The 20,091-nt window shown below is 38.6% G+C and overlaps 1 protein-coding gene across 1 annotated transcript in view; it reads left to right on the top strand.

Annotated features, from left to right (window-relative positions):
• Positions 1-20,091, top strand: part of LRP1B (LDL receptor related protein 1B) — a 1,292,938-nt gene that overhangs the window by 247,249 nt on the left and 1,025,598 nt on the right. The window contains exon 2 of the mRNA XM_074967293.1: positions 2,104-2,226. Coding sequence (XP_074823394.1) covers positions 2,104-2,226 — 123 coding nt within the window. The remainder of the gene's footprint in view (positions 1-2,103; positions 2,227-20,091) is intronic.

Genomic DNA, 20,091 nt, shown 5'->3' with positions numbered 1-20,091 from the left:
ATTTCTGTATACAAGTCCCCTTAAGAAAAGAAGATAACCTGTAAATGGCACAACTTTTTCTCTCACTTATGCTTCCTGTACTATTTTTAGGAAGTGGCACGTATACTAAGAGCTTTGAACTTTTCCCCAAAGGATTTAATGAAAATTGCCTCCATGATCTCATAAGCCTACTTTTTTAATTATACAGTATTTTGGGTTTTTTTTACAAAGAGAAGATTTTTTTAAAAAGATTCGCTTGAACAGCTCAGCACTGTAGGCTGTTTTACTAAATATGATAAATGAAAAACATACAAAAAATGCTCGTCCTTTTAAAGAGCAAAGAACTGCAGAGTAGATAATTTTAAATAATGTAAAATGTCTGTTTACATAATAGCTGAAAATTCACTCATTTAAATGTGTAATCATCAATAGCTTCAGAGGCTGACCTTGAAAATGGAATATCTGGGTACAAAATAAATCGGCTACTTGTAACAAGCTGCTATTTCCTAGAGGGATAATATATAACTGTCCCTAAAACTGTGCAACAATAAGAATTTTCTTTAAAGCCCTGAGACTGCTTTAGCAAGCACGCTCGAGGCACATCTTGCCCTGATTAGACAATGCTATATATAACTATTGTCTAGGATGACAATTACATTGCTATGAAGTACATTGGGTTTTGTCTTCATAAGACTATTTTACCATTAACACACATAACTAAGAATGGGTATATAACCACCAATGGGCTCCTTGATAATTATAAGCCTTTAATCAGATGCTGTAGCAAAACAGATCTCCTGTAAGAGCCAGTCAGTTTCAGTCACTCAGAACAGCTATATATAAAAACAATGAAATATAACAACAATTAGAAATCATAGCAACATCTATTAGCTTTCACTGTGAACTGAACTGACGCACTGATCTCGCAATGGAACGAGGGAGCAGGAGCCCTAAATCTCCTCATAATTATACCAATTTTACACCGTTGTAATACCATTGACTTTAATAGAGTTATTTCTGGTCTTCAAGTGGTGTAACTGAGAGAAGAATTAGACAGACTCTGCCCACTAATCTGCACTTGGGAAAGGCACTTGCTGCAATTTGCACATCAGTAAAATGATGAGTATTTACTGCACAGAGGTGTTGTAGGTTTAATTAATGATGGCCTAGTCCTGCATTATTTCAGCCCAAAACTTCAGTAAGGCAAGATTTGTTGATTGAAGCCAGCAGGTGTTTTTGGTGTGTAACACATGCACTGTTGGTCCCTTACAGCCAGTGTTTTAAACTCAGTTTACAATTTTACAGTCACCGTCAGCAAAATTACTGTTAAAAAAACATCTGGTTTGCAAAAACAATGAAGTGGTTAAATACTAGCATTTGTGCTTGCAGACAATTAAGGGCCTTTTTAAAAAAAAATAGTAGGCCTTTAGTGTTTTTAAAGCACTATAGAAACCTGGAGTATTAATATTAGTAATACTTCTTTGAGTATTATTATTTTTTAACATGAGATGTGGTTTTGAATTTAATGTCAGCTGAGTAAACTCAGTATAAAAAAAAGTAGCTAAAACTACGAAAACAGGGTCTTTGGCTCTCACAGAAGACCTTTCCTGGAAAAAGCTTTTGATTTGGATGCACAATTTTTCAAAGCTCTTTGAGGACAAAATAAGGAAATCACATCATCACCGAGTCCTTTCCTGCAAAAAGACATATCTAACAATAACCAGCCATTTCATGCAGGCAGATATTATAGACATAAAGCTTGTTGGATTCCATACAATGACCAAGATGATCTCATGATGATATGCTTGAAACTAAAAATTAGCAAAAAAAACCCCATGAAACTTCTATTTTATTTTTATAGGGATGGATTATGTTATTTTACTTAGGTCTGGATATACCTTAATCTCTTAATTTACTTCAGTAGGACTTCCCAGAGGGTGATGCATTGCTCAGTCTAAGTAAGGGCATCATAATCTGGCTGTTAAAGATCGCATTGAGCTTTCATCTCATAGTCATGTTATTTTGTGTATGTGCTTTAATTTTCTATTTAATGATCATACCATTTTGTCTCTTTATTTTCATTCGTCTGTTAATCATTCCATGTAAAAACATTTTCCTTTTCAGAAGAACAGCTGTGTGACATAGGAGAGTTTCTTTGCGATGATCATGTGACTTGTGTGTCTCAAAATTGGCTATGTGATGGAGAACCCGACTGTCCAGATGATTCAGATGAGTCCTTAGATACCTGTAAGTAAAAAGTACTGCATGTTATCCTTATTTTCCTTTGAAGAGTACAGATAGCTGTACTGTATAGTCATAAGAGTGGATTTTGGTTTAAAAAAACCCCATCCCACGTGAATCTTTGTACCATGGAGAATAGGTTACACTCAATATGCAGGTGTGAGATGAAAGAACTGGAAGGTGTTTTGCTCAACTGTCATTTTATAATGAACACTATCATCAGAGCATATGTTCCATATTCTCTTACTGATTTAGTAGAATAGCTATAGCAGGCAGAAGCAATGACAGACAAAGGAAGGGAAATAATGTTTCTTCAAAAAAGGAAAAGAAATTAATAGTGCAACACAATGTCAGAGAGAGGAGCACTGAGACCTCAAAGGAGGGATCAAAGGAGGGAAAGGAAGATGTGAAGGCAAAACATGGAAAAGTGTAATAAGACAAAAGAGGCAAGGTATTTAAAAAAATGAGGGAAAGATTTAATAAAACATGCTTAATCTTAATAAAAACAAATCTTATTTTCTCTGTGACTGAGAGTGGCTGGAGAACAGAGCAGAACCCTTGCAGGCTTCTCAGATTTCTGGACTTGATGAGGTGATATTAAATCTTAATGTTCCCTTGTTTCCTACATTATGAGGAAAATGAGGGAACTTCCTGGTCTGTGTCCCCATGATAATCAGCTCATGTAAGAAAGGATACTGATAAAATGAAATGTTCTTTTTAGTGCAACATAAGAAGCTAGAGATTTGCTTTACCTGCTAAAGGTACAGAAAGTACCATTTATCAAAACAAATCAGGGACTATAATCCTAGTTTTTAAAATCATCGACAGGGAATCTACACATGCTGGTTTGCTATCTGACACTGGACAAGCTACTTAACCTTCCTGTGGTACAGTTTACTCATCTGTAAAAAAGGTATAATAGTTCATTTCTGAGGTTGTTGTGAGGGTTTACTGAGTAATGGTTTGTAAAGCACTTTGAGTCCTCAAGGGAAAAAAGCTGTGTATAAGTATGAAGTATTTTTTCATAATTAGCTGTGACGTGTTCCCTTCCCAATGCATCTTTTTTTCATTTAAAGCTGTGCTGGGTTCTTTGGCTGTATTTTAAACATAATTTTGTGCTCACAAAGGAACATCAGTTGCGAAAATGGGCTACAAAAATGACATGCAAAAAATAATTCTTTAGAATTTTCCAGTAAAAAGACCTCATGGTTTGGCAGTAAGAGATCAGTCTGGGTGACAGGCACCAGACATATTATGCTAGCAGTGTTGTCTCCTTCTCTCTATTTTATTCACCTGCTGAGGACATCTTCCCTATAGATTTGTTCCCAAATTGTGGTATTAGTATTAATGGGTCCTCGTTTGTCTGTTGAGCCTAGTTTGGCATTTTGAAATGGAATGCCTTGCTCCTTCACGCTGTCCATGCCAAACTCATTCTACTGCATATAAATGTGCATAAATCCCTACCTACTTCTGTTTCCTGACAGTAATTGGCATCAGGAGAAAATCACTCAACTGGTAATAACCGCATACCATTTCTTCTCTTGGGCCGATTCCTCAGCTGATATAAATCGGCATAGCTTTACTGAAGTCAATGGGACTACACCAGTTTACACCGGTTGAGGATGAAACCCTTTCTGTTTCATTAGCATCTTGAAGTGTGAAACAGAATTTTTCCTGCTACTTTGCCTGAACCTACTCTGTACTTGATCATGATTTTCTGCATAGCTGATGCACATAAAGAGAAACATCTTTAAAAAGGCCAGGTGAGCCATCTCCAGATTCTCAGTGCAACTATCACATTCCACAAAATATAACCTTATCTAAACATATAACATCACAGTTCACTTTTCTAAATAGAATTTATATTGTAGTGTTTGTTTAAGACATATTAAATCTACATACCAAATATTCATGAAGCATATGAGGACTCAAGGGACTGGTGATAAGGTTACAGAGCATTTCACTTTGAGTGCACCAGATCACACGTACTTCTGTTTGGTTGTGGCTGAAAGTTGTTACCATTTGGCAGATCTTTAGCGACTTATGCAAGATGAGTTGGTAGAACCAGACAGATACCACTAAAAATTGATCCCAACTAGTGCCCTCATTAGCAAATTCAATACGGGGTCTAGGATTAAATAGGAAAGGAGAACCAACTATGTACTCTCTCATTTAATGCTTAAACCAGCACCTGGTGACTTCATTTGGTGTCGGATCAGGATCAGTGTTTTCCTCAGAAATTGAAATTAGAGGAGATGTTCGAATTTAAAGAAGGGATTGGAAAATGACTAAATTGGCAACAGTGGGATTAAACTAGTTGACCACTGGGACGGAGGGAGGAGGGAGTTCAGGAGGGGGGCCCTCCGTAACAATAGCAAAGGAATGTGACAGACCTGTCCTGTCATTGCCTAAGCTGTTCGCAGTCTGTGGATATGGGACTTTCATCACCAAGCTGTCAGTTTGGTACTTTTCACTAGTGCTAAATGTACTCTCAAATAGTTTCAAAAAAGAAAAAGCAGATTCTTATAGCAAATCCACTTTTACCCTGTTGTGGTGTTTTAGCAATGATTATTTCTGTTCCCAGAAGAGTTGTTGCTCTGTGTAGTTAAAAAAAAAAAAAAAAAAAAAAAAGCTGGTCTAGTAATTCATAATGAATAATTTATTGAACACATTTTGCTTCTTATCTGTTAGTGAATTGTCCATGAGAGAATTGTATTTTTTTCTAATATATTCTTTCTTTGAAATTATTAACCAAATAATTTCTGCTACTATTTTTGAGCTGTTGAAGGCAATGGATTGATATCAATCTACCTCAGCTGGGGACCCAGCCCACTGCATGTTTCTCTTTTACTGATAGATGGACTTAGACTACATCAAGATTCTGGTGTGAATGCCCACAGAATTTTTGCAATATTTGCTTAAAATTCATTGTTTCCACAAACATTCTTGTCTATAAACTCATTTGCTAGACTATTTGTAGGAAGTAAACGTGGTTGAAGAAAATGCATTTTAAAAAATACGGTAAATACTCATTTAAGGTTTTCTGCCACATTTGTTCAGCTCTACAAATGACCTTGAGTAATAATGTCTAAATATGACAAAATCTATGCTGTCACCTGTTTGAAGCATGTAGTAAGAATACAAAAACCCAGCAATGCTGAACACATGTCCAGTTTTAGTATATTTGTCACCTGATAACTGTATATATTTGTATGTATTAGCCTCTGATAACTGTATATATTTGACTCTCTGAGCAGTTGCTGCATGATTTGAGATGGAAAATTCACTAACATTGAAATGCCAACTGCCTGTACAATGTTATCATTTCCAGACACAGATTTATGTCCAGTTTGTCCTGTTCGCTTATTGGGTCTCTGCCTAAAATACTCCTCATACATAGAAGACATGAGTCCACCAACAACTACCAATGGCTTTCCAAACCAAATCCAGAGACTTAGATCATGTATCCTATTTTGGGATATTATTTTTTGTCAGTGATAGTGTCAAAGATACAAAACACTGACATCCAAATGACAAATGTTTTTACTATTTAGACACTTTTTGCGTTAGCAACTTCAGGATTTATTTTTGGCTTGCACGTCTCTCTTTCTCTCTCTCTCTCTCTCTTTCCTCATTCTCAGAGTCCTCTCTGCCAAAGAGCACCATGCTGAGGAGGGGGAAAAATGAAGTGGAATAGAACCTGATTTCTCTGTGAAACTGCAGGCATCAGGTTCGAAAACAAAACACCCTTCTCCCTTACAAAATTGTTCCGGCAGCTCAGCAGTAGTTCCAGCATAGGGCACTGTTGTCCTCAGGACTCACAGCTGTCCTCTGGCCATGAGGTGGGGGCCTTCACTCCTAAAATGTGGTGTGCAAAGGGGGATTGACGTGTGGTGTAAGCATACACAGAAGTCTCTCAGCATGTGGCTGTAGACTTTGTTGCCTGTCAGAACTGGCCCTGACTCCAAGCATTGTTCTTACTTCATGAATATCTTATAGAGCCAAATACACGGTACAGTATCTATACTTATTTCTCTGACAGTGTGCAATAACTCTGCCAATTTTCAATCCATCGTGTTAGCAGTATAAAAATTTGGGAGAACAATTTCATTTATCCCAGCAGAACACAAAGCAGAATCATAGTAGGCCTGAGACAGAGGAACTGTACAGACAATCTTCCTACCTTTCACATTCTTTATAATTTGTTATGCCTTCTCTTCTACCCGAGCATTGTAGATCTTCGTTAAATGACATCTGAATCACTTTCACTGGAAAACAACCAGCTCTATCCACTTTACTTGGGGTGGATAGGTCCTGGTGAGTGAGGATATTATAAGGACCCCAGACTATGTGGTAAATGGTCTGTAGTTCTGGCCCAAAGTACTACTTGATCTTTTTAAGATCCATTATCTCATGAAAAAACGGAGGCAGAAATACATCAACATGCCATTGCATGTAAACCCAATTCCATCTTTTCAATAATATGTAGCAATATTGGCTCTTGAGATATCATATTTTATTAAAATAACATCATTTGCCTTTTCTCCATGCTTCAGTTCTGACTTAATTTTGATGGCCCTATCACTAGAATTCTGAGTAGTTGAACCTATACTATATATCTTCTAACAGTTGGTTAAAACATTAATTTCTCTAGGCTCTTGAGAGAGTATTAGCTTCTAAAATCCATCCTGAAATTGAAGTTTGGGAGCGGAGCAAGAGTTAGCTAATTTTAAAGATTGAATCTCACCTAATTTACTAAATTAGTCTTTTCAATACATTTGTTGTTATTGGAGGTTCAATAGTGAGGTGTCTCAGCATTGTCACAAAGCTTAAAGAAATATTAATATTGTACCTAAATTGTGATGCTTTCTCCCAGCAAAAGCTAAGAAGCTATTTGAGCTTTTGCTGCTGCTGAGGTCCTAAACTATAAGGGTGAGAATTTCAAAAATCCTCAAAAAAAAACCCAACAACAACAGCAACAAAAAAACAACAACAAGGAGTCCGGTGGCACCTTAAAGACTAACAGATTTACTTGGGCATAAAATCCCCTGAAAATTCCCAAGTGACTTAAGAGAAAAAATTCCACTGAAAGTCCCATTGACCTAAGTCACTTAATGGGCTTTTGAAAATACCACCCTAAATAATAAAATGGCTTTTGTTTCCAGTTCATGATGAGCTACCATATAATTGCCCATTGAAGGTAAGAGGAGAAAATATTGGACATATCAGGTGATGAAAAGATAGCTTTATATTTTCTTCCCTTAACATCACTGTGTTGTGTAGCTACTCTTGAATGAAGAAACTTATAACATTAAGGAACTATTTATGGCCATAGCTTAGCAAGGTACTTAAGCATATGCATAACTTTAAATACATAAGTAGTCCTTCATTTGACATTTGCTGTCAGCTGTATTGTATTTAAACAGTCTCTCTGACATTGGTAGGAAAAGAACCACAATGGAGTGTCAAATATGAACATTTAGTTAAATTTTATGAAATTGCTGATATTCTATGGAACATTCAATAACAAAAAGAATGAAAATAATAATTTAGTATTAGTACTACACTATAATGTTTGCCTATTTTCCAGTGCAGGGAAAGGCTTTTGGCAGACTAAGACAAGTCTGTTGAGGACTTTTCTAAGGCTTGGTCTACACTAGCAATTTATGTCAGTATAACTACGTCACTCAGGGACGCAGAAACACAGTTATACCAACCTAACTCCTAGACAGCACTGTGTTGATGGGAGGGCTTCTCTGGTTGACATAGCTACTGCTTCTTGGAGAGGTGAAGTACCTATGCTGATGGAAGAAGCCCTCCCGTTGGTGTAGGTAGCATCTTCACTGAAGTGCTACAGTGGCACAGCTGCAGCATTTTAAGTGTAGACCAGCCCTAAGTACTGGTCCTGCTACACTGATCAGAAAGACAATATGCTTCATTCCTGAGCTCCAACACAGCTTCCAGCAGCAGAGGTAGAAGAGGACATCTGTTTGCTAATATTAGAGACAACTTTGCATTTCAAACATTCCTAAAGATGTTAAACTGTTTTATAGACACAGGCATGTTCTTGCATTAGTGAAATAGCTCTCATTGGAAAACTTAAGTGGTGCATTGGCTTTCTGTCCAAGTGGCACATCAGAAAAGGTAGCTGATCTCTTTTTCTTCTAACTTGTCTGAAACTCATACATCATCTGTAAAGGCTGGAGGAATCCAGACATTACTGCTGACACCACTTGTTTCACAGAGTGCTGCGAAATATATAAGTTTTGAAATTAAATATCTAAATTTTGAATAATATAATTTAGTCATGATCGAAAGAAAATGACAAGTAAGTTGTGGTTAGGTAAGCAACATTAATTTTCTATGATAGGGAAATCGCATGGGTTCCAAAGGCTATCTGAACAAAAGAAAAAAAGGGCTGGAGAGTCTGTCTTTACTTTTCCATAGTTTTATTTTTACACTTCTTTGTTTCTAAAACCTACTTTATAATAGTTTTTTCTTAATTTATTGGGTATAACAAGTGACTTTTGTTTGTTCCTTTTTATAAATTCCGGGACGTGAACACAATTTCAGTGCTGCTTTATTGAGAGAAATACGTAATTAAACACCATAATTAACTGTAGATCTGCACATACTATCTTTAATCATAGGGAAGTATCAAATTTTAAAGATAAATCTGTGCATCCACTGGGCAAGTTATATTATTCCTCCACTATGTAATAACTGATAGATCCAGTCTCTGGTTGTTTTAGCAAAAGTAATTGGGCGAAGATTCAAAGGCCAGTTTGAAAATCTGCATATGATTTAGGCCATGTTTACAACGTCATTTGGCATTATTCATTATGCATGTAGATATATAAACAAGTCTTTAAAATGTTCAGCTGAGAGACATCCATATACTGTATTGGTTAAATGTGTATTAAGAGGCGATAGGGTCTCAGCACGTTGGCTCATTAATCATAATTCACCACTTGCAGATGTACTGCAGGGAGTCTGTGCCCCATTTCAGCCTTACTGAAACCAAATGGCACCCTAAAAGGGGTATGGAAAAAGCTATATTAATTTATGTTTGTGAAACATTTTGAGATTATTACGTGAAATGCACTCTGGGTAAAATCCAGTTCTTCTCTGTGGGGACACCAGTAGGTTTATGCCCAACTTAAAGCCCACAAATTTAAACACTAGATTTCTACTGACATCCTGCATGATGGATCTTACCCAGAATGTCTTTCATGCAGTGATTGCAAAGTGTTTTATAAACATGCATAAGTGAAGCTTTGCCAAATGGAGAAGATAAGAGTTATAAGAGATCATCCCTTCCACCACTGTAGTCTAGCCACTCAGCTCTAACAGTCAAGGTTTATGCAGCTCCAGTTTCTGTAGTTCATCAGATACATGAATACCCTACAACTTATTGGCCATGAGAGTAAAAAATGCAGCACAATGTGGCCATGGGGAACATCAGCTTTTCTTCTTTTTTGGTCCTGGATGATTATCTTGTACATAGGGTTTTTTTAGAGCAGATTTTGAGCAGGGGGGCGGAGATCATAATTTAAATGAATGCTTTTGACAGTGGTCCTCTTACCTAGATTCTGGAAAACACCTAACTACAGTACAAGGGCAGAATGGGGTCCCCGGAGAATAGTGGCAAATAGCAAAATTTCAGAATCAATTAAATAACTTTATGGATTAATTGTTTGCTAAATTGACCTCTCTTACACTGAAGTGGTTGTAAATTTAGACATTCAAAAAAGCATTTAACCTGATATATACTTGTACATCTTTTTTTTTAAAAAAATGAGCAAATCAATCTTTTGGAAACTCATAAAAATAATTCATACCTAGACTGAGACTTTGTCATATTTTTAGCCCAAAGCAATTTTATTTTCATGACTAAGCTATAACTCACCAAACAACAAGATTTGTGATGGAAATGCTGGCATAACCTGAACTCTAGCAGTGCTGCCGGGCATTAGGACATGTTTCTTCCATTCTTGTCCACAATATGCCTCCACTAAGATGCTAGTGAAAAGTGCATTTAGCTCAGTGGTTAGGTTCTCTTCCTATCTAAACTTTCTGCTCTATTTCCCTAACCCTTTATTTCCTTCACCTTTTTTCCATCGGTGAACTGAAGGGGTTCATGCCCCTAGTTATTAGACATTGGTAGGGGCAGAGCAGGGTGAATATGGGTGGCAGCACAGCAAAAGGCATTCCCCTCTCTCACATTCTGGGGACCTCCTCCAATACATATAGGAGGAGTTAGTCTCTTGAAGAAATTAGGAGGTGCACAGGAATAGAGCTGTCCCTGAAAAAAGTGCATGTCTTCGCTGGAGAGCCTTAGAAAACAAATTGAGAGGCTCTTGGGACCCCATAAGTTTTTGGAGGCTCATGATTTGCTCACCGATACCAACCTTTCAGGGAACCGACCAACCAACCAACCAACCAATCCCTCCCCCACAAGCCTTAAAATATTTGTTTGTCACTGATAAGCTTTAATTGAACCACCAGCCATGCAATAAACCTAAATAGGGTCCTAGGTCCTATTTTATTTTAATTGTTTTTCTTCTAAATTGATTAGATTTCAAGTCTTTTTAAGTTTTAAGTAAAAAGAAAAGGAGTACTTGTGGCACCTTAGAGACTAACCAATTTATTTGAGCATAAGCTTTCGTGAGCTACAGCTCACTTCATCGGATGCATATGAGCTTATGCTCAAATAAATTGGTTAGTCTCTAAGGTGCCACAAGTACTCCTTTTCTTTTTGCGAATACAGACTAACACGGCTGCTACTCTGAAACCTGTCATAAGTTTTAAGTGTATCCTAAAGAATCATCTTGATCAAATTCTCCATATAGAATCATAGACATGTAGGGCTGGGAGGGACTCAAGAAGTCATCAAGTCCAGCCCCTGTGCTGAGGCAGGACCAAGTAAACCTAGACCATCCCTGACAGGCGTTTGTCCAACCTGTTCTTGAATCCCCATCAATGAAGGTTTTTCACAACCTCCAAAGCCTAACAACTCTTATAGTTAGCAAGTTTTTTCTAATATCTAACCTAACTCTCCTTGCTTCTGATTAGTACTTGTCCTTCCTGCAGTAGACATGGAGAATTATTGATTACAGTCCTCTTTATAGAACCCCTTAACATATTTGAAAACCGTTATCAGGTCCCCCCCTCAATCTTCTGTTCGCAAGACTAAACATGTCCAGTTTTTTAACTTTTCCTCAGAGGGCAGGCTTTCTAAATCTTTTATCATTTTTTTCTCCCTCCTCTGGACTCTCTCTAGTTTGTCCACATCTTTCTTAAAATGTGATGCCCAGAACTGGACAGTTTACTCTACCTGAGGCCTCACCAGTGCTGAGTAGAGTTATCTGCCATGTTTTACATATGACATTCCTGTTACTACATCACCAGAATATTAGCCTCTTTCACAACTGCGTCACATTGTCGACTCATTCAGTTTGTGATCCATTATAACCCCCAGATCCCTTTGCAGCAGTATTTCCACCTAACCAGTTATTCCCCATTTTGTAGTTGTGCATTTGATTGTTTTCAAAGTGTAGTACTTTGCACTTGTCTTTATTGAAATTCATCTTGCTAAGTTCAGACCAATTCTCCAATTTGTCAAGGTCATTTTGAATCCTAGCCCTGTCCTCCAAAGTGTGTACAACCTCTACCAGCTTGGTTTCATCTGCACATTTTATAAGCATATTCTCCATTCAATTATCCAAGACAGTTAATAATATGATTCATAGAATCAGAGAATATCAGAGTTGGACGGGACCTCAGGAGGTCATCTAGTCCAACCCCCTGTTCAAAGCAGGACCAATCCCCAACTAAATCATCCCAGCCAGGACTTTGTCAAGCCTGACCTTAAAAATATCTAAGGAAGGAGGTTCCACCACCTCCCTAGGTAACGCATTCCAGTGTTTCACCACCCTCCTAGTGAAAAAGTTTTTCCTAATATCCAACCTAAACCTCCTCCACTGCAACTTGAGACCATTACTCCTTGTTCTGTCATCAGCTACCACTGAGAACAGTCTAGAGCCATTCTCTTTGGAACCCCCTTTCAGGTAGTTGAAAGCAGCTATCAAATCCCCCCTCATTCTTCTCTTCCGCAGACTAAACAATCTCAGTTCCCTCAGCCTCTCCTCATAAGTCATGTGTTCCAGTCCCCTAATCATTTTTGTTGCCCTCTGCTGGACTCTTTCCAATTTTTCCACATCCTTCTTGTAGTGTGGGGCCCAAAACTGGACACAGTACTCCAGATGAGGCCTCACCAATGTCGAATAGAGGGGAACGATCACGTCCCTCGATCTGCTGGCAATGCCCCTACGTATACATCCCAAAATGCCATTGGCCTTCTTGGCAACAAGGGCACACTGTTGACTCATATCCAGCTTCTCGTCCACTGTAACCCCTAGGTCCTTTTCTGCAGAACTCTTGCTGAGCCATTCGGTCCCTAGTCTGTAGTGATGCATGGGGTTCTTCCGTCCTAAGTGCAGGACTCTGCACTTGTCCTTGTTGAACCTCATCAGATTTCTTTTGGCCCAATCCTCTAATTTGTCTAGGGCCCTCTGTATCCTATCCCTACCCTCCAGCATATCTACCTCTCCTCCCAGTTTAGTGTCATCTGCAAACTTGCTGAGGGTGCAATCCGCACCATCCTCCAGATCATTTATGAAGATATTGAACAAAACTGGCCCGAGGACCGACTCTTGGGGCACTCCACTTGATACTGGCTGCCAACTAGACATGGAGCCAATGATCACTATCACTATTGAGCCCGACAATCTAGCCAACTTTCTATCCACCTTATAGTCCATTCACCCAGCCCATACTTCTTTAACTTGCTGGCAAGAATACTGTGGGAGACCATGTCAAAAGCTTTGCTAAAGTCAAGGAACAACACGTCCACCACTTTCCCCTCATCCACAGAGCCAGTTATCTCGTCATAGAAGGCAATTAGATTAGTCAGGCATGACTTGCCCTTGGTGAATCCATGCTGACTGTTCCTGATCACTTTCCTCTCCTCTAAGTGCTTCAGAATTGATTCCTTGAGGACCTGCTCCATGATTTTTCCAGGGACTGAGGTGAGGCTGACTGGCCTGGTAGTACCGATTGAGTAGTTCCGATCCCAGAACTGAACTAGTGTGACTGCATTAGATAAGTCCTCCCAGTTTGACAACAAATCACTGATAACTATTATTTTTGAGTATGGTATCTCAACCAGTTGTGCACCCACCTTATTGTAATGTAATCTAGAAACCATTTCTCTAAGGCTGATCTATGCACTGTGGTTCAGTAATATTGGATAGGATTGGGTTATGCTGTGGGAGAGAGTGGGCATGCCCACTCAAAAAATGCAACTGTTTATTCTGCGTCTTCCAGTGTTCATCTCTTCTGAAGCTAGGAATAAGCTTGCTGGTTGTCAGGCAGCTGTTGCTGTGTGCAGTTCTTGCCATCTGTGTGGCTGTGACATCTGCTACATAAGGAATACTCGTGTGATTGCTAATAGTAGAGGTGATTGTCCTACATAGCCTGAATGTCTCTGTCAGTGCCTGCCTGCCGAGCCCAACCCAAAGTTTGCAGTGCTGGTACTGGAAGGGAGCTTTTTCATGCTCATTCTTTTCTAATTCCTATGTCATGTCCATCACTGTAGTATCTGAGCCTTGAACCTCATTTCTCTTCCAACCCACCACTACCACTCCATCACACAAGGGACATTTGCTCCTTCCATAGACCCTGACTTAATCCCCCCTGCCCCAACATGCAAGCTGTGGGAGACCCAAACCCTTCAGGAACCAAAGGGTTTCCCATCACCAGAAAGGACTGGTTTCCCTCCTAACCAACTAGCCCACGTCCAGAGTCCAGAGGATGGATCTAACTGATACCATCATTGCTGCTATAGGGAACAGTGCCTCAAGATGTACTGGGGAGGAGAATGCATGCTGAGCTGAAAAGGTGGGACTATAAGGATTGAGGGATTAGCCAATTGATAGTGAGAAGAGTGCGGTACTGATGGATGCTTTTGTAGTTTGAAGAGTATTGGACTGGATTTTTTTTTTATGAGGCAGAGTATTTTGCACAGCGAATTTAACCTGTATGACTGACTGACGCACAATATTTTTGTGAGAGCTCCTTATTATAAGCTTGGCAGCACCTCTCCTTCCCCATTTCTTCTCTTGCCTTCCTCTCCTTTCATTATTAGCATGTCCAATTTAATCTGTCCCTGGTGTTTTTTCTCTCCATTTCCATTCCTTCTGTTCTCCTCCCATTCCCCACTTCTTTCTAACTCTTCCAACCAATGTTCCCTCTAATTTTTGACAGGCCGTGTGCCCAAAAAATTTCTTCTGTGCAAATTGTTGTGCTTTTGTGCAAATTTTTGTGTGCGCGATGTTTCGCTGTGTGCGCGGGGTTTAGGATCTGTGTGCGCACTCACATGTGCACAGCTTAGAGGAAACAGTGCTTCCAACCCTTCCAGTGCCTTCCTCCTCCTCCTCTGTCTGTCCCCTTTGCTTTTGCTTTGAGATCCAGCCCTCACTTTTGCTTTCTGTCCTCCTTCTGTCTCTATCCTTTTCCCCCTCCTTTTTTAGCTTGCCATCTTCTCTCCATTTTATTCCTCATTCATACTCTACTCCTCTTCCTCCTAGGTTTCTCTCTCTCTCTCTCTCCCTCTGTGGTTCTCCTCTTAGCTTATTCCCTATCACCCCCACATTTTATCCTTTCCTTCGATACATGTCCCCATTCTTACTTCCCATTTTATCACCTCTCCCTTAACAATAATTGGTCCTTTGCTATCCATCCCTCATTTGGGAGTGTTACAAACGGTTCTGCCCTACTGCTGGGTTTGAACAGTCTTCATCAAGAGAAGAGATTTGAGGAGACTGAGGGAGATTTCAACTCAATCGGGAGGATTTGTGTGATAGTGGTGATTATTTGGGTACACACACATTTCCTAGCAGGCACCATTTTGGTAAAATTGCTTTGGGGGCGGGGAAAACTACTGCACAACATTTGTCTATTATTTACATGATTTTAAAATTTTAAAACATTTTTTAAAAGTTACAATTAGATAACACAGGCAAAGCCCTTTTTGACGTTGCTGGTCCAGATGATTATATAGCTTTTGCAACACATGGATTTACAAAATTACAGTAATCCTATATAGTAAACTTCTTGCTGAAAGGCTGTTGCCTGAGATGATGCCACTTTACCTTGGACCCCAGTTGCACTGAAACCCATTACAAATGTTCTTATTATAATAATGGCATGTTTGGCCTTTAGACACTGCACTAAAAAGATGCAGTATATTTAAATAGTGTCTGAGTATTCTTTATTTGGCACTTGAAAATATGTTGAAGTATAATAACTTGTTTTTCCTCTCACAAGTACTGATGAAAACCATTGTCATTCACAAGCAGGTGGCGTTCTGGAAGAAGTGTGAAATTGCTCTTTTTAAAAGCAGAGTTGTGATTTAAAATAAGGATTCAGATGTTTTATTAGCCATAAAGCGCAAAGCCATTTTAGTCAGCAAAAGAGCACTTTACTATGGACTGAGAAATAATGCAAGACAAAAGCACTTATTCAGTGTATAACATATATCTATGAAAAAGTACTTAACTCGCTATATCGTCAGTCTGGATTCAACTGAAATACAGTTTAGCCCTTTTAGCAAGGCAGCTGAAGTGTATCAATAGGAAATGTCAACAGAACTTCTTTCTAAATATATCCTGTTAGGATTTAGTTCTTAATTGTTAACTTGTGGATATATGGGCCTGACCCTTAAAATCTTTACATACGTTAGCACTAGTACTTAGCCATGTGTGAGTAGGTGAAATATACAGCAGAAATGTCACAAGGTCTACAGTCCACTTAAGATGCTGTTCTAGCAGTGTATGACATGAGGGTACAGGAGTCTGCCAATGCATTGTACATTGCAGCATTGGGGCCAAAGACCCAGATCCTCAAAGATAGTTAGGAGCCTAGCTCTCATTAATCTCAATGGGAGTTAGGCATCTAAACACCTTTTGAGGAGCTGGGCCTAAATTCTCAAAATAGGTCTGAAGTGGTATTTAAGCCTTGGGCTGGCCTTCTGCCCAATCTGAAATTAATTTTATTTGTAATGAGTAAAGTGGACTCATGCAAGTGAATGTGTACAGGATTGCCTCCAAAATATGGTGTATAAATTGGCCTTACTGATTCTTTTGGCATCCTTGGCTTTCTGGATTCTTATAAGAGGTAAATCAACTTCAAATATGTTTCACAATCCAAAGAAACAGGTAATATCAACTATAAAAAGCAGATTCCTATAGTACAGTGGCATGGCTAGTTATATTAGTAGTGAGAAGTAATATGATGATTGTTTTACTTATTCTGTATTATAATAAAATTGGGAAAAAATCAGTCTGAAGGTCCTGATCCAAAGCACATTGAATTCAATGGGACTATTCAGTGAAGGAGGCTGATAAGGACAGATTTGTAACTATTATGACATGTTTAAATTAATAGTAGAGTTTACTAGGAGGTTGGATTTAACAAACACTGAGGTTCAACAATATGTACTTCCTCCCTGAAAATAAGGTAATTTACTTTAACAGATTTATTTTCACATTTGACTCTTAATCCAATAACATAGAGCTTGGCTTCTGCATCAGAATCAGTTTCTCTAGATTGTGTGCATGTGTGTGTGTGTGTGTGTTAGGTTCCTGTAGAGCCAAATCTCACTCCCCTTTCTAATACTAGCAGTCCCATGGATTTCAAGGGGTCTACTTTGGCGAGTAAGGCAGTATAATTTGCCATTTGTGTATTGACAAAATTTCATTAGTCTTACATTATTCATAAAACTTTTGTGGGGATCGGAAAATCCAACAAGCCCTCATTCCCAACACTTTATTCTGGATATTGGTGGAACGTATGTGACAATACAAGAAGATTCTTAAAGTGTGAAATTAAATTCTTAAAGAAGATGAAACCTCTAAAATAGCTAAAACATTACCCCAAAAACAAACAGTGCAATTGATCCTACTTAATTACATGCTTAATAAGTTTATACCATTGTAAAGCACTCTGACTATGTATTAATCCATTTCATATTCGCAGACTTAAACCTTGTTATTTGCTTTGCATCTCATCATTACCATGAACATAAAATTAGTATTCTTAGAATTTTTATAGTATTATTTCCATATAAAATGAGGAAAGGACTAATATATGAATGCTAAGCAGCTCATTAATGTGGTTTGTAATACATCTATTCATGATAAAAGCAGCTGAGAAGTACAGATATAAAATAGTACTTCAGTGCTAGAGTATATCTAAGATTAGAAGAATCATGCTTTGGATAATAAATACTTTGGGGAAAACAGTCTTAAATACAAATAAAATCAAAGCAAGTGCTTTGTATGCTTAATTAAATACACTAACAGACAGCATTCATTTCAGCTAAATTATTACTATATTATTGGCATTGACCACCTGTAATTTTTCATGATAAAAACTATCATGGAAATTAATGGGGTGGTTTCATCTTCAGAGACAAAAAAATTACATCTAAATGGTATTAAGGACCTATTCCTTTTTTTCTGGCATTAGAATAAAAATTCACTTAGTGACTGAATCCCTGAGCATAGAATTTGATATGGAAGTAGAAAGCTGTGTGTTGGGCCAAGACCCCCAATCCTTCAATGAGCTCTGCACAGGCTGGCCACTGTGCCTGTACAGAACCCTAGTGAGGTCAGTGTGTCTCGGTGTGGGTGCAAGATTCTACCTACATAGAGAACATTGCTGGACTGAGGCCCATATTTGGGAAGATACGTTGCTAACTGAAATTCAGTTCTTTGGGTTCAATTCATCCTAACTTTGATTTATATTTTGATATAGTTTTGGTTTGTTTTTTCTTTAACTAATCCATGTGTTTCTTCTTCTGTTATTACTGTATTAAAATAGAGTAGCTGGACTATCGTTTAAACTACGTTTTCCATTAAGTTATGTGAGTTTCAGATTCAATCTTCTGAACCTATTCATCTAAAAAATATGAAGACTCTCATTTCACTAGTTTTCTCTTATAGTTATAGGAGAGTCAGATCTGGCTCTTGAGCTTTGCTTAGTTACTACATTGAAGGGGAGACACGTAGATAAAAAGACAGATCAGTTCTATAGGTAATTACACTTTGATGTCAATAAATGCAATTTTGATCTTTCAAATATATGAATTGATGCTTTGCATGCACAGGACTGATTCTGGATTTTGATGATTTATTTAATATTTTCTTATGTAAAAAAATACATGTTCCACTCACAGTGAAACACAGCACCACACGCAATGTATAGGGCTTGGTACTACCGCCTTTCACTGATAAAAGAAGTGCAGATAGGCAAAATGCTGACCTGGAGCGTGTGGGCTGAAATCCTGGTTCTGGTAAAGTCATTGGCAGGATTTCACCCTCAGCTTTTGCAGGGAGACTTGAGGAGAAATGTTCGTAGGGTACAACACCATGAATCAACTTCCACACGCACAGGGAGAAATATGCACCTCTGCAGCGGATCAGTGCAAGGCTATTGCACAACATTTTTTGTCTTATGCTGATGGTCTAAGTGGGACTTAATTGGTGAATAGACATTGTGCTGGCCTGCTGCAGAGGGGTGAATTACATCCTGGTGAAAGGAACACCCGTGAGTCATTGGGTCTGGGGCTGAAGATATTACCTGGTCAACAAAGTGGCCCCACATCATTTTCCAAAGTAAAAATACAGATGATCAAGAACATTAGGCAAAGGTATCTAACCTCTTGCTGTCAACGTTCTGAAAGAATTATATTTTTTAATCTGTCTCCACAGATAGCAGGAAAAGGATTACTAGTAGAAAATTACTATAGAACTGGCAATATTTGCATAAACTATATCTTACATGGCCTGGAGTTAAACACATTTCTTTTAAAAAAAATCAATATTTCGGAGTATCCCCTTTTCAATTCTGAACAGCAGAGAGCATAGGAATGCAAAACTATAAACTTTTATGTCTGCAACCATAACAAGATTTATTTTGAATGAGTTCAGTTAAAGAAAAAAAAGCCAAGTGATTTCCGTGGGCAGGTGATAGATTAAAATGATGCATGTAGTGTTCCTTGACCTTTGAGACTTGGCCTCTTTATTTTTGGGTTGATGCTGTCAGGCACAATACCCAGAAAGCTGAGAGCACACGAGAGTTCAGACAGCTCATATCTGTATTGCAGACACAAGTTAGTAAAATCAGTAATACATAAAATAAAGCAGCAAAAAATGGAGCAGTCTATTTAATAACTTAAATGAGGGCTCTGGAAGAAGAATAGCTAAAGAACATTTCCTGGCCTCAGGAAGGACGCTGCAGAGGAAAGGGTGATCTGATCTGATCTGATCCTGAGTCCAACAGTAACACACAAAAGTTTGACACAAGCCACGCAGCCTCTACGCTTCAAGCTTTTCCCAAATCACCAAATTCTGCCAGATATTGATATATACAACCCCTAGAGCTGTGATCTATCTACACATAACTAACCTGCCAGATTTCTGCTTGGGGAGAGCTTACCAACAGTTCAGCTGCTGGAGTCATGGCCATGTCACTGCACACTCTCCTTGACAGTGAGGCTAGAAAATAGACACAGGCTTTGGCTCCAGACCTCATGTCCAAAGTTCGGATCCACATCTTGCACATAACCTGTCTTCTTACATCAAATTTTTTGCTCTGGACTCTCTGATGAACATAGGACCAAACTTGCAAGGGGCTGTGCACTTCCTGTGAGGTGGAAGCATCTGAACCTCCCTCTGAATTCAGTGGGAGATGAGAACAGCTAGTATGCGGCAGGAGAGGGTGTGTCAAAGCTAGAGAGCCTCTAGT

This window comes from Natator depressus, chromosome 11, assembly GCF_965152275.1.
Source record: "Natator depressus isolate rNatDep1 chromosome 11, rNatDep2.hap1, whole genome shotgun sequence".
NCBI classification, from domain to species: Eukaryota; Metazoa; Chordata; order Testudines; family Cheloniidae; genus Natator; species Natator depressus.
This window is presented reverse-complemented; position numbering and strand designations above follow the sequence as displayed.